At 41.4% G+C, this 16,106-nt stretch overlaps 2 protein-coding genes across 2 annotated transcripts; both read left to right on the top strand.

The window, feature by feature from the left end:
• Positions 1-7,612, top strand: chrna9a (cholinergic receptor, nicotinic, alpha 9a). Its single transcript, XM_086297602.1, has 7 exons — positions 1-377; positions 541-686; positions 2,069-2,223; positions 2,346-2,526; positions 2,984-3,335; positions 3,655-4,265; positions 6,684-7,612. The coding sequence occupies exons 1-7, from the start codon at positions 332-334 to the stop codon at positions 6,852-6,854; spliced, it is 1,662 nt and encodes a 553-aa protein (XP_086153728.1). The 5' UTR covers positions 1-331; the 3' UTR covers positions 6,855-7,612.
• A 5,257-nt stretch (positions 7,613-12,869) lies between these two features.
• On the top strand, positions 12,870-15,805 carry LOC147327863 (D(1) dopamine receptor-like). The gene has a single exon (XM_086297601.1). The coding sequence runs from the start codon at positions 13,193-13,195 to the stop codon at positions 14,561-14,563; it is 1,371 nt and encodes a 456-aa protein (XP_086153727.1). The 5' UTR covers positions 12,870-13,192; the 3' UTR covers positions 14,564-15,805.
• Positions 15,806-16,106: the final 301 nt, after the last annotated feature.

Genomic DNA, 16,106 nt, shown 5'->3' with positions numbered 1-16,106 from the left:
TGTACCTGTGTTTGAGTGTTTGTGTGGTTGTGTGTGCATGCATGTGTGATTGTGTGTGCGTGTATGTGTGTGTGATAGCTCCAGGTCCTGTTCCAGTAGCGATTACACACAGAGAGAGACAGTGACAGAGACGAACTGCGACTAACAACTAGCGAAGCATTGAGAGCTTCTGACAGGATGTAAGATTTCGAGAATTTTCTGTGGTCTCGGCTGGCTCGGCTTCAGCGAGGGAGAATGGAGATCAGAATCGAGTGACGCTGGATTAGGACACAAGCTGTCCCAGCGACTGCTTTGCTGAATAATTGATCCTTGGGCCTGTGACCGGTTAAGAATGAGGAAGGCATTGCTGATGGTTTGGATCGGCCTTTTGGTGCGAGGTCAGTTCTCATTTTGATGCCGCAGCTGTCACTAACTGTTGCACCGCTGAGGCGGGAGTTTGCTTTAATAAGCCAAGTTAGATTTGTTACTCTTCATCATCTGTAGTTTCCTTCTCTCTGTTTAGTGCAGCCTTCCATTCTCTTTCTGTGTGTTGCTCCTCAGTGTCCCATTGTGCTCAGGGTCATTATGCCCATAAACTTCTAAACGACCTGATGGAGAACTACTCCAATGCTCTGAGACCTGTAGAGGACACAGACAAAGCCCTCAATGTCTCCCTGCAGATCACTCTGTCACAGATCAAAGATATGGTGAGTAGAGAGGAACGTTTGTGGTCGCCCCCTTTTGTTACTTAAACTTTTCAATACGAGTCTGGGACGCGTATGTCCAAATCCAAGCCATCATTTCTTTAAAAGCCTGCAGGGGAATATATAATGTGGAAAAAAATTAAGGTATTTTGTAGTTTTTTTTTAATTTAATTACATTTATCAATAGCTAGGTGTATTTGTTCCCTTTTCAAACTGTGAGATGACTGCTATATTAGAAGAAACATTGTGTGGATTTGACCACTGCTTGGCCACACCGGTTCAACATTTTAACAGTGACATGCACAGTTTTTGCAATAAAATCCAGAGTGGCATTATGCCGAGGTTGCACTTTAACCCTTTAAAGCATGGACAATGAAACCATTGCAGACAATTCCAATAAAAAATTAAATATATGAGTTTTAATTTGTGTCATATTTTCTACATCTGGCTTTTCCCCCTCAAATGTATTGCTTAAAGATGTATTATGCAATTTATTTTGGATTTTCAGAGGAGTAAAAAATCCCACTGATGATGCAAAAGTCCTAAAAACCCAGAAAAAAATCCATATATTTAATATGCTTCAGTAGGTGTTAAGGGTTAAGATGGTGTGTAATAAAAAACAAATAATGCGGTATTATGTGGTAACATTTTACATCGATCTGATGACAATCTGAGCTGTAGAGATAAGAAATTTAAGAAGCAGCTGACAGTCACATTTTCCTGTAACATGTTTCAGATGATTTATTGTACAGTGGTAATAACTCACATACACTCAGCCTCCACTTTATTAGGCATGCCTGCGCAGACTAATGCAATTAAAAACACTCACCCGCTCCATTTTTTTGACACTCAGTCGTGTATGTTTTAGTGCTGAGGTTGCTCTGCGGTTGTCATAATGAAGATAAGCAATGTTGCAACTGAATAAAGATATAATCATATTTATGCTAATTTGAAGAAATTGCGATTTCCAAATGCCAAGCACCCACCAAACCCCATGGTTCCCACACTTAGTCCCCTTTATACCAGCCTGCTGTGTTAGACCCTCACTGGCTGTTATGAAACTCCACGCCTCCAGTTTGAAACTCAAGCATTCAGTAACAAATTTACATTTCTAAAAGCACTAGCTGGGAAACCCAGATCATTTAACCTTTGTAGGCCTCTTCTCAGATCTGACAAAGAGGCTGTTTTCACAGAGCTTCTTTACTCCCAGTGGTCACATCTTCAGAGCTACAGATAAAGATGGGTTTCAGCATACAGCCTTTCAGTGTACTGTGAGGATCACACTCAGGATAATGTAATATAAAGTAGGAGTCTTCAAGTGTACTCCGTTTGTGGGAGCCATAAATCGAGGCACTGTCACTGTGTCTATGTTCGTGTGTGTTTAGGATGAGAGGAATCAGGTGTTAACCACATACCTGTGGATCAGGCAGGTCTGGCATGATGCCTACCTGAAGTGGGACAAGGAGGAATATGATGACCTTGAAATGATCAACATCCCCAGTGACCTGGTTTGGAAGCCCGACATTGTCCTCTATAACAAGTCAGTAACAAACAAAGACAGAAGAACAGAAAGAAGATGAGGAATCATATTTTTATAGTTAATCAAATGGAAAAGGTGCATCTGATCGAGCTCACGCATTCCTTCTGTTTTTGTCCACGTAGAGCAGATGAGGAGTCGTCAGGCCCATCCAACACTAACGTGAAGCTGCGTTACAACGGAGAGATCATCTGGGACTCTCCGGCCATCACAAAGAGCTCTTGTGTGGTGGACGTCTCCTACTTCCCCTTTGACTGGCAGCAGTGCAATCTCACATTTGGCTCCTGGACCTACAATGGAAACCAGGTGTGTCTGCACACAGGGAGCATGTAGAGCAAGAAGGAGACAGATATATGGCTGACAAACACATAGCGTCTTAAATATTTATCAGTATGTTCTCACTGCTGAACTCAGTGATAGAAAGTATGGAAACACTCATGGACACTACTGAGTGAACAGATGAACACAAGCAAAATGTGCTAAAGTAGATGTTTAAGGAGCTTATTTCTCCATACAGTTGTGGTAGAAGTTTAAATACACTCATTGTGGTAATTTTGAGCTTTTCTTTGAACTGTTGTTTTCCAGGGTGGAATGATTTTCTAATTTGCAACACTGGGTTTAAGTTATTGTGGTGGGTGTTGTTTTTGTGTGATTTAAATGTTCATTTTCTTGGTTTTAACATGATTTCATCATCGTAGTTCTACTTGTTTGTACATGTTTCACTAACATCTTTTCATCGTGCTTTTGTATGGACTCCACACAGGTGGACATCAGTTTGGGCATGGACAGCGGGGACCTGTCTGACTTTGTGGAGAATGTGGAGTGGGAGTGTCACGGCATGCCAGCGGTTAGAAACGTCATGATGTATGGCTGCTGTTCCGATCCTTACACTGAAATCACCTACACCCTGCTCCTGAAGAGGCGCTCCTCCTTCTACATCTTCAACTTGCTCCTCCCCTGCTTACTCATCTCCTTCCTGGCTCCGCTGGGCTTCTACCTTCCAGCCGACTCGGGGGAGAAAGTTTCCTTGGGGGTGACGGTTCTGCTGGCGCTCACTGTATTCCAGTTGTTGGTGGCTGAGAGCATGCCTCCTGCAGAAAGCATGCCCTACATAGGTCTGATTTATTTATGGAAGTATGGAAACTGTAGAAAGTCATAATAAAAACAGGCATAATAAAAATGCATAAAAATTCATTCAAAAATATAAAGCACAAGGTCAAAATTTTGACAGATTTTACACATAAATCGGGGCCCCACTGGTTACTTAGTCTTGTGGTTATATATTAAAATTTTGCATGGTATCTCAAGATAAATAAACCAGTATTACCTACTTTTAAGCTACCCATACACTTGACCCTATGTATTTATTATTTTTATAGACTTTTTAATAGACTCTATTTATAAATCTGTAATTTCTTCTATCTTCCTTTTTAGGGAAGTACTACATTGCCACCATGACTATGATCACAGCCTCCACTTCTCTCACCATCTTCATCATGAACATTCATTTCTGCGGTGCTGAAGCCAAACCAGTCCCTTACTGGGCTAAGGTGCTCATCATTGACTACATGTCAAAAATCTTCTTTGTCTATGAAGTCGGGGAGAACTGCACCACGCCAGAAAGCGAGAGGACCCCGCTCTACCCAGAGGAACCAATGGGTGATAAGAGCTGCTACCATGACGACCGCTTCCATGATGGCTTCTACTATACTGACAGTGATCCAAACAAATACAGCAATGGGAATGGTGTACATCATCACAAAAACCATCACAAAAGACAAGCAAATGGCAACACCAACAGCAGGCATCACCATTACAACAACCATAACAACCACGCTTCCAGGCTGGAGAGGGGTGACGCAAAGCATGAGCCCACTCAGCGTTACCACCACATCAGGAGGGATGAACTAGATTACCAGGCTCCTCGGCATCCACTGCACCTCCAACACCTGAATGGGGGGTTTAAGGAGCAGATCCTCTATTCCTCAGAGAAGATTCAAGTCCCTGCCTGTCCCTGCTGCTGCCCCTCTATCCAACATAAACAGGTGACACTTCATGCTGTTTCATCCTTTACTACTTTTAAACGCAACTAATATTAATTTAGAAGCGATATGTAGGACTTTTATATGTTTAATATTTTTTATTGCCAGTGTGTGAGTGGTAAAATGACATCTTCTCCATGTCTTTGGGTTGCCCCTTACAGCCAGTGAACTTGGTGAATGGGGAAGGAGTTATTTTCATTTTAATGATCCCTCCCTCAGTGTCTCTCTTCTGCCCCTTTGCCATTACGGAACAATAGCTGGCAAGGAACAAGGAACTGTACAAACCACAAAACAGTTTGTTTCATCACAGCATAAACTCTAAAAGAAACTCCAGATAAGGACAGAAACCAATGAGTAATCAATTAATGAGGATTTTTCTTTAAAAATGTTAGCGAGGACACAAACTAAGATTAGTGAGCTAGCTGCTATGTTGGCAAGTCAGAAATCCATTTGTGTTGGCCAGGGGTTAAACTGTGCTTTGTCAGATAGGGGAAACCCTAATATCTGGTTTAGTTGTGCAACCTCGGAAAACCACCTAGAAATAGACACACAAAACTTTAGAAGCTTATTTCTGCCACTGGAAGGAAAATGCCAGGAAGATTTAGATCAAAGTCAAAATTTTTTAGATATTATCCAGAAGTTTGGGGTTAAATACCTGGAAATTTCAAGCTACTTCTGAATGATCTATAAAAGCTTGTATTGTGAGTTCCAGTAGATTGGTTTTCTTTGCATATAGACCATTAACACTCTGTTCCTGCTGATCTGAAGCTTACTGATCTTTTGGGATTTAACTGAACTGAACAATATGTAAGCTGATCAGCTTAAATATAAATTGATGTCTTGATGTAACCGTACACTGACAATGAACGCCACAGACTACCCTGCACCAGTCCAACATATTACATCACTGTAAACTTCACTACAGTACTGCAAACTAACCAGTTTATCCAGTATTAATCTGTACTAAACTTCCCAGTATTTTCATGGATGAAGCATTGAGCCAATATCTCATTTTTAAAAAATCATGCGTGATTTAGAAACACAGTGCTGAGAAAGAAAAAAATATGTTGAGGGTGTAAGTGGGAGTTGGATATTATTTTCTTTATATTAAGCAAGCATCTTATGGTATCAGGAGGAAGCAGCACCTGACTACAGCATTAGGGAACCGGTTTCTAGTCCAAATTCTTAAAATTGTTAGCATGTCTACCTATCGATCCCGTTGTTGGTTCTTGCACTCGTACTACAATCAACTGATTTCAGTTTGCATTTCAGAGGAGGAAAATAGCGACAGTCTAGAGCGTAGATATGGACATCTATTTTATTATTATTGCACAAAAGGACAAAATAAATGGTAAAGTGGAAAACTGCATCCAGGACAGAAACAAACACATCATGCTGCTAACACAACTTTGGGTTTTTGAAAGCATCTGCCAAGAGGGCATGCTAACGTTAAGCTAGTCAAGAATCCAGAGTGAAATCTGAGTGAATGCTGACTGCAGCAGCAAGACCCTGAACTTCAACTGGTATAAAGCAGATGAGCAGTTAGGCTGCATCCTGGGAAATGCTGGAACATCATAACCGGATAGTTTCAGTCCACTTTAACACTTGGAATTGTTGCTAACACTGGCTAACATGAGGCAGAAGAAAACCAAATAGGACAACCTCAAGAGAAAAAGCCAACCCCAAGCTTTCTTCTTGCTAATGTTAGGTAATTTTAGCCTGCCTAACTATCGAATGTAGTGCGAGTAAGCTAATTTATTCAGACCCTCAGGGCTGCCATGGCTGGTAATCTGGATCGTTTTAAATGGCTTAATCAGTAAATTAATTTATCAGCAAAGTTATAAATAGCTTGCAAACCTTTTTTTATGCACATGAACACCAAAATGCTTCATCAGCCAACGTAAGCCATGGTGCATCTTAAGTGTTGAGTCCGACTGTGTGTTTATCCAAGAATAAATAAAAGCAATGGTACAAAGCAAGAAACTGTTTCCCACAGAAAAGGGGGGAAAATGAGGAAGATTATAAGGAGGAGACACTGGACTCACCTGACAGCACTGATAGTAGTAAAACTTCCAGGGAAAAATCTTTTTAAAAACCTTATTTGGGGGAAAGCCAGCAATTTGTAAAAGTGTTTTTGTTAGACTTCCCTGGTGATGTATTCTCATGCCCTGGTGTCCTTTGAAATTAAATTAAATTTAGACGATGTTTCAAACTAAGTGTGTTAAAGCATAAAGGAACTACAGCAAATGCAACACTGCAACATAACAGCGCTGAACGGTCTGGTATGAACCTCTTGCTGTCATGTAAATTCTAGAAACTTATAGACTGCAGTTTGTCTAATGGCCACAAGTGTCATTAGCAGCAATGGCTTTCTGGATGTTATATAAATAACCTTTAAGTGTCCATCTGTCCTTTCTTCAGGTGGTTAAGAACATCGAGTACATTGCAAACTGTTTCCGTGAGCAGAGAGCCACGTGCATCAAGGTAGCAGAGTGGAAGAAAGTTGCCAAGGTGATGGATCGGTTTTTTATGTGGATCTTTTTCGTCATGGTCTTCCTCATGAGCATTCTCATCATTGCCAAGGCGTCTTGATAGCTTCTTCTACTTTTCATCGACACTAAACCTCCAGTCTTGTTACACCTCTGTTCGACTTTAATGCAACGTGAGACAAATGAAGACTATTTTGTCCGCAAGAAAACCGTGTTTCATGTCAGTATTGTGTGTGTGTGTGTGTGTGTGTGTGTGTGTGTGTGTGTGTGTGTGTTTGTGTGCGTGTATGTAAGTGTTTGTCTGGGGTTTTTGTTTTGTTTCGACGTAAAGAAGACGAGGTCACTGCACACAAATCATCCATTTAACCACACGTGTGCACGGAAAGCCTCTCGGTTAGTTTATGTAAGATCTGTTTGCATGTGTCACAGAGCAGTGGAGCAGTAAGACAATCCAGGCCTTGCCTTGAACATGCATGGACTCTATTATTGATGAGCTAACAGCCAAACATCCAGCTATAGGCATTACATTTCTTGCCTTACGTTTTAAGCAACCAGAGGATGCTATTTTCCAGAGTTGGCTACGATGTGGGAGGGAGCACCAAGAGGAAAACCTGAAATACTTTTGAAACAGTGTAAATGTCGATGACACAGCCTATGAATCACATCTATCCTTATAGACACTATCACTGGTAGATCGTGTGAGTTAATGCTGTTAAAGCCACATGAAACTGACATTGGTTTACAAAACAAATTTCCCACATGTGGGACTAATAAAGGTTATCTTATCTTATCTTATCTTAAGTTCTCCATACTTGAAGAGAAAAGGTGAACATTTACCTCACAAAGACTTTTAACACACTATCTGACCTTAGTGATACTTTTTCACAATAAAGGGTGATGCACTCTACCTTATTGCTAATTTACACTTTGCTCAATGGCACAATTAAAAATAAACCTTTGATATTGTGTTATTAAAAATGATTGTTGCTCAGTTTGTGGTGGTTTAAATCTTATTTGGTGTGTTTGTGAATTCTGTCCCCTTCTTATTGTCCTGTTTTTGTTTTTGTTTTTTTTATATAAAATGCAGCTTATAAACTTAACATTGTATCTTATCCATATCACAGACACTCATTTTCCCTCACCTGTTTTTTTTTTATGATTAGCAGTTTGTTTGGACTGTAGAGGGCAGGCAACTGAATGAACCTGGTTTATTTTATTTAAATGTTTCAATTCAGAAAAGAGCCTCTGGAGGGCAGATTAGGTCAAATTAGAGACGATTCAGTTACTGACTGAATGAATTAATGAATGAACTTGCATAACCAAATGTCCCATAGATACTTTAACAGTACAAGAGGTAAAAACAGAGGATAGAATCATAAATTAATGTATTAGCACTTTTTCTATAAGTCAGTACTCATTAAAATCAGGTAGACAAGCATATAAAACACACACACACACACACACACACACACACACACACACACACACACACACACACACACACACACACACACACACACACACACACACACACAGCATGATCCAACACGACTGGTTTGGCAGTGGGTGAAGGTCTGGGAGGGAAATCCTTGAAATCTTATACAGATTTTCACATTTTTGGCCAACAGTCAGAGGTTGGGCTCGTTCAGTGGGCCTCTGGTTCCTTCTGGAGGACAATGATCATCCTCATGTGGCCAGAGTGTGTAGACAGTTCCTGGATGGCAAAAGCATTAATGCAACTGACTGGCTCTCATGTTCCTAAATAAAAAACACAAAACAACAACAACAAAAAAGTACATTGTTCTTTAAATCTTTTTCGAATTGGAAGGAAATATTAGTAATAGAAAGTAATAAAGTTTATTGCAGGCTTAAATTGAAGTTCATTATTATTTATCTTCCCATTTTCAGACACCAAATAAATTCCTTCATAGCTGACTAAATGATTTTCTTTCTGCAGTATTTTTTAAAAAATTACATCAATAATAAAAAAAACAATCAATTGTTGCTTAATCTTTAAAAAAAAGTCTACTGTCCTCCTTGTCATTGCTGTCACAAAGACATCGCTGTCAGGCTGTTATGAGAAGAACTAATCTTTGCTTCCATCTAGTGGAGTTTGGAAAAAGAAATACTGAGTTAGCCTACAGTTAGCAGCGTGCTATGAAAGCAACACGAAGGACAACATTTAGCTGATAATTTCCTCTCGCCAAGAGATGCAACACAAAGTTATTGCAAAGACTTTTAGACATTCTTGTGCAGATGTGTCTGCTTCAGTCTGTTTCTTTGGATTGTTTGACCTCAACAAGGACAGAATAACAACTCATTTTTGACCCCTGGTACCTAAATGACAAATACATATATAAATATCACATTACTATCCTGTTGACAACACTCCTCCCAACCTCTTCACAAACTGCTTGTATCTGCATTATCAGGCTGCTTCTTTCTGGACTGTGTTTTCTCAGAGCAGAGGCCTGCTGAGCCGAGTGCTTCAGATATACAAACTTTCTTCAATCATGAGAAAAAAAGCAGTAATGACAGTTAGAGTCCAGAGGGACCATATGGTCTGACATACCTACCGAGATATCTACAGAACTACAGTGTTTTGGGGGAATAATGAGGATAAACAATAATTCATGTCATTCATCAGTTTTGCACTTTGCTTTTTCCTTCCTTGTTCACAAAAAGTGAAGAAGAAAGTGGAAGAAGAAAGGTGTATTAGCCTCCTCTACTTCCTAGATAGGAGGAAAAAGAGGAAGTGAGACAGAACTAATAGACATTTCTTGGTGGTGCACATCCATGAATGGGGTGTGATAGGTGGGAGCAGGAATCTGGCTGAGCTGCTGGCCACAAGAGATGGAAAGTACTATGTTGTAGCAAAGAACAGGTGCTGGAAGTCATTTTGCTTGGTGGATATTATGAAGCAAGGTAATTAAAAAAAAAAGCACAAAATCACAGGAAATTGCTAGAAAATGGATGAAGATGTAGCTCATCACCTACAGATGGAGAAGTGGTTATTGAATGAGAACTAGGAGCAGCAGAATGTAACAAATTAGCACTATGAGAGAAATTTAAAGATGGTTCAGCAAAAATCAGAGGAAGGAGAAACTGGTAAGAGAAATGGGGAGGATTTTAGGGGAGAGCCTGAGGAAAATGACAGAAAGGAGAAGATACAAGAGAAGCAGTTGACTGAAGTTCTGAGTAAGACTTGACTGATAAGACCTCACAAAGTTACCAACATGTTTGAGGAGCAGGTGGAGTAGAAAGAGAAAGGGATAAAATCAATGGAGGAGAGGATCTAAAAAGATTACAGTAAAAAAATAAAAATACTGAAGGGGAAGTTCAGGAAATACAAAAGGGAAGATGTGACGAGAGTTTCTTTGAAGACACTTAAATTAATTCGTCCAGAGTTCAGAGGAGAAGAGGGGGAAAAGCAAATGGATGATGGACTCACAGATCAGAGGAAGAAAATTCACAAAGAAATGGACATGCAGATGGAAAAGCAGAGGATGGAAAAGCTGAGAACTGAGGCCCTTCGAGGATGAAGTAAAACCCATCAAAATAAAGTTTGAGCAACAAAAGGTTAGTGAAGAAAGCCCCAAGAGACACTGGAGGACAACCTGTGAAGAGAACGAGAAAAGTGCGACAAGGAAATCCCAAAGATGGAAAAGCAGTTTGACAGTAAGTGTTAGGATCTCTGCAGAGAGACAGCACAGGGACAAGAGATGAGACTGAATGCAGCTTTGTGAATGCTGGAACTTACCACTGTGTACAATAACAGCACTAACACTTTGTGTTAAATGTTTACCATTCATGTGTTTGCTGGCACAATAATTACTATTATTAATTACTATAATATGCTCTGGCCTTTAAACTGTCTTCTTTGATTTGACCATTACCTGCAACAGGGAGTTAATGCCCATGTGTAAACACTTTCATTTCAACGAAGAGACCTAATTCCTTTGTATGTCTTACCCTGCCAAAAGCACAAAAAAAGTACAAAATCTCAACGGTGACAGACATAATCTGATGATCACCTCCACGCCCTCTGCTTTGTGCTGCTATCTCTATCTCTTTCATTTAAACCTTTTTTCGAATAAAATCCCATTGCCATTAATAAAGATCAAATATTGCTTGAGTGCTATTTCAGCATCATTACCGATGTTGTGACTTCAACTGTGCCATCTGCTTCTGTTCCCAGCCAAAAACTCTGCTTTTATCCACTGCCCTGTGCGTCTGTGTGTGTCTGTGTTTGAGTGCACTTGTATTACTGATGTTGTGGGAACAGACCATTATTCTGTTTATACAGTCTTGACCTAACTCTGTTTTGGAGACAAAATATGAATTCCAGTAATGTAAATTACTTTATTTCAGCTGAGCACTTGTTCTCCGACTTCGTTTCAGTGTTCACCTGAAAGTATAGTGAGTAAAGTAGTAGTCTGAGTTTGGGTTAGATTAAGTCTCCAGAAAAGAAGTTTATGTCAAAGTCCTCTGAAGAAATGTGTATGCATGTCATGTATATATATATATATATATGTATAATATATAACAGCTAAGATACTGCGCAGGACCCTCAAGCTCCCAGGCCTCAGGTAGAGGACCCGAGCTTGAAGGATTGACCGTGTTTTTTTTTTTTATACTTCAAGTTTGGGTTCTCTACCAGAGGCCTGGCAGATAAAACAGTACAACACAGTGCATGAATACATGGTAAAACAAAACATAAGGGAATACAGTCTGAATCTCTGAGAGTTAATATTAAAAAAACACCATATCACCATCATCGTAAGTAACAGCCAGCAGTCTGTTAACTTATTATAAGACTGAAAATGTGACAAACTGGATTTTGTAGGTGTTTTTGTTACCTTTGGATACAGGCCAGCTGTCTCCTGGTCAGTCAAAGCATCTTTTTGAGCAGAAAATCAAACTATTGTTGTGAAATTGAATAATTTGATACTGTAACAATTCTCCTGTGTCCTTGACCAAAGCATGGATTTACAGAAATTATGTGAAAATAATGATTAGCTGATAAACCAATATAATGAGATTAAGGACGTGATTGTTTGGATACTGGGTGATTGAGGGAAAATAAACACTACAAATGATGTGACTGACTTCACTGTTTTGAAAACATGCAAATATTTTTGAGTGAAACCAGATGAAGAGATGTCATGGTCCTGGGTCTTTTGATGCAACGTTGTGTGTTATGGACTCTTTTTTAATTAATGGATTGCAGATATTATGTTTGTTTACATCCTCAGGCTATATTTTTAATACTTGGCTATAGTTTTCTTATATTCCGTTTCAGTTTATTCTGCCTGCTGTGTGTTTCCCGTACCTTGTTAAGTCTCTGGCTCTGTCTTAGCTGTCTCCTGTTTTAGTTAGTTAGTTTTGTTTTGGTAACTTTTGTGTCATTTTTTAGGTTTTAGTTAAGTTTAGTTAAGGGTTTAGTTTAACTTTAGTTCCAGCTGTGCTCCCACCTCTTGTGTATTTATTTTCTGAGGCTCCTCTCTAGTAGTGTGCTCCTGTATTTTGTGTTTTCCCTTAGTTTTTCCTTAGCTTCTGAGTTTTCTGCATTTTTGATTCCAGCACTGTCTTGGCTTTTGTATTTTTTGGTTTTTGTGAGAATACTAAAATACAAAGCAATACAACTTTTTGGAGTTAAGGACTGTTTCTGTGTCCTGCATTTGGGTCCACACTCTGCCTGCCACATAGAATATCTTGACAACTATATTTAGATAATAAACCAAAAAGCCATGTATTCCTGTCATACATAAATATTCAAGACACTGTTATAAATAAAGATTAGAGACACTGAATGTGTCTGTGAGGAAAGAAAAAACAAAGAAAACCAAAACGAATATCCTGATTCAAATGCATGAAACAAAAAAATTGTAATAATAAAACGCTATGGGGGGATTTTAGTTTCAGCATTTCTGGCTGTAATCTCTATGAACTGAAAAACTGGCCTAAATTAATGGGAACATCTGTAAAGGAAAGTCTTTTGTGTGTTTGTGTTGAATCATCCTGCTTTCATTTAGTTACAGCAACGTCTCCACTGATGGTAAGAGTCCTGAGATTAGGAAAATAAGAGAGAGAGAGAGCGAGAGTGAGAGACCGGGAAGGGATTAATCTCAAACAGTAATGCAGAATGAAACTGTTCACAGAGAAAATTAAAAATGGCTCGACATGATTTCTGCTTTTCTCAGGTGGCAAACTTCTCTCAGCTCTGCGCGTCTGGGAGCTGTGCTGTCAGCAGTGAGCATAGCTGGTGGTGCATCAGGTCCCCAGTCAGTCTGCTGTGCGCTCAGAGCAGAAGCTGAGATCAGCCCGAGTGGAGCAGGACACTCAGTCGCCACTGTGGGTTACCATTAAGACTCTTGTTTTGTTAGTGGCGAGGATTCTCGCACTTTAACTTCGACATGTGGCCGAGCGCAGGACGAGGCGATGAATAATACAACCGGCTTGGCGCTGGTAGGAGCTAGGAGCCGGGAAGGGTTACCGGCGCACCGCGTCTTGACGGGCTGTGTTCTGGCGCTGCTCATCATTTGGACACTTTTAGGTAACTTCACGGTGTGCGCGGCCGTTTATCGCTATCGGCACCTGCGCGCAAAAGTAACCAACGTCTTCATCGTGTCGTTGGCTCTGTCGGACCTCCTGGTGGCCGTGCTGGTGATGCCGTGGAAAGCGGTGGCCGAAGTGGCCGGTTTCTGGCCGTTCGGGGGCTTCTGTAAAACCTGGCTGGCCTGCGACATCATGTGTTCAACGGCCTCCATCCTAAACCTGTGCGTCATTAGTGTGGACCGATACTGGGCCATCTCCAACCCGTTTCGCTATGAGAGGAGTATGAATAGGAGGGTTGCATCCGTCATCATCGGTGTGACCTGGACAGTGTCTGTGGTCATCTCCTTCGTTCCTGTACAGCTAAACTGGCACCGGGCGGAGATCGGTGACCCAACCGGGGAGAATCCGGCGCACTACGGTAGTAGTATTGACAGCTGTGACTCAAGCCTCAGCCGCACATATGCCATCTCCTCCTCCCTCATCAGCTTCTACATCCCGGTCGCGATCATGATTGTGACATACACACGCATCTACCGGATAGCCCAAATGCAGATACGCATGATATCCTCCTTGGAGCGGGCTGCTGAGCACGCGCAGAGTTGCCGCTCGGACGTTCCTGAACTGATTTCACACCTGTGCACAGAAATGAGCACCCGCTCGTCTCAGTCTCACATCAGTCTACATCCGAACTGCCAGCCCTCTAATCAGTCACACTGCGAGCTCAAAGTCTCCATCAGAAAAGAGACAAAAGTGCTCAAAACTCTGAGCATCATAATGGGCGTGTTCGTCTGCTGCTGGCTGCCTTTCTTTATCCTCAACTGCGCTCTGCCTTTCTGTCCCGGACCAGCTGCTCCGGCGGCCCAACGCGGCCCTTACTGCGTTAGCGAAAAAACTTTTGATGTCTTTGTGTGGATCGGCTGGAGCAATTCGTCTCTAAACCCGGTCATATATGCGTTCAACGCGGACTTCAGAGACGCTTTCCTGCGCCTGTTGCGCTGCCGGGGACGCGGATTTTTGGCCGCGGTGAGTGCCGCGGTGGAGACGGTAATGGCGAGTAACCAGGCGGGAAACTCCAAGCGAGAAAGCCCGACGAAGGTGAGGCTGGACGTCTCCTGCGCGACAAACACGAGGGGAAGTGAGGACAGCGGGAACACTACGGTGACTGTGTTTTATCACAGAGGGACGAGGTCAGAACAAGTGACGGACACTGAGGACAGGAGCGACAGAGACAAGCTGACGCACATTCCCATCTGAGCGGGATCATTTCAGGGGTCGAGGGGTAAGGCAAACACAAGGAGAACAGACTAAACCCCGGATGTAGAGGGACAGGAAAAGTGAAGCACTGAATTTTTCCCACCAGGGAGATCTCGAGGACCCACAAAATAACCCACCTTACTGCTACACTACATCTGGATGTCTTCTAAAGTCTTTTTCCCATCCTGGGATTAGGGAGTGTGTTTGGATAACTGTGGGTGGTGCAGCTGTTTCTACCTGTGTGTAGACATAAGCTTTATCTTTGCTGATCAGTGCCCAACAAAATCTTTAGGTTAAAATATTCTGAATCAAAATTTGAAGGGGGGCTGTTGAAAAGTTTATAAAAATAGCAGGCTGAATTAGGTGGAGAAGAAAAAGGGAGAAAATATGACCCTTTTATGAAGAAAATATATATAGTTGTACTTTGGAAGTAAAGGGGACACCCGTAGGTGAATACATGCTTGAATCAGGCAGAGGGAGGTGCATCCTTCTCACCCTCACCTCCAGCTTTCAGATCGGAGTAGATGTTTTACATGGATGGGTGGATTAACAGAAAAATTTACTCAGTAGGACAGAGGTTTTGCAGAGTGGCCATTCAAAAGGCAAATAGCTGGCTTTCCTCTCTCTCTTCCCCCAGTGTGGAGAGAGATTTACCAGAGGTCAGGATTTTTGTGACTCTCTAGAAATGGGATTATGTAAGTAACTCACATTAGCACCCGTCAGCTGTGCATCTTGGTGGATGCACGGTGCACTCTGTTACCCCCGCACACCCCCACCTAACCCAGCCACCCCTCCCTCTTTCCCCTGAAAGAAACAATCATGAATTATTTGTAGTGGTTGTTCCTGTGAAAGATGTCCTGACCAGCAAGAACACAGAAGCTTTTATGGTGACAACTCCTGAAAACACAAGATGTGATTCTTTGCAGTAAGGCTGATGCAGAAATGGCCACCACAAGAGCAGAGGCACGCAGTCTCGTCTGCTCTGGATGAACTTTCTGCATATTTTCATCTGTTCATTTTAATTTCACAGGACCTTGTTGGTGTTAAATATGAACGCGTCTGTTGTGACCTGAAAAAGCCACCAAGCCTTAATGGAACCAACAAGAAATATGTTTTTCAACTGCAGTTTGTTTCTAAAACCACACACACATAAGCCTGTAAACCAGAATTTGCTGTTTTCCCACTTTTATTTGTGTTTTAAGGCCTAAACAAAAAAGTAAAGGTGACTTTCTGTATTACTCATTTCCAGTCTATACTCACTGGCTACTTGATTAGGTATACTTTTGGAACTGCTTGTTAATACAAATATCCAATCAGCCAATCACACTGGAGCAACTGGTCAGGATTACCTGCTGAAGTTCAAACTGAGCATAAGAATGGGCAAGAAAGTCAATTTAAGTGACTTTAAACATGAAATGGTTTAGGATTTACAGAAAATGGGCTGAATGTCCAGTGAGCAGCAGGTCTCTGGGTGAAAATTGATATTGATATCAGCAGTCAGAGGAAAATGGCTAGACTGCTTCGAACTGATAGGAAGGCAGGA

Source organism: Aulonocara sp. 'chitande type north' Nkhata Bay, linkage group LG6, assembly GCF_057382095.1.
Source record: "Aulonocara sp. 'chitande type north' Nkhata Bay isolate Kocher_YH1m ecotype deep benthic linkage group LG6, A_spYH_male_GT1.1, whole genome shotgun sequence".
Classification (NCBI taxonomy): Eukaryota; Metazoa; Chordata; class Actinopteri; order Cichliformes; family Cichlidae; genus Aulonocara; species Aulonocara sp. 'chitande type north' Nkhata Bay.
The sequence above is the reverse complement of the archived record's forward strand: the minus strand, read 5'-3'. Positions and strand labels throughout refer to the sequence as shown.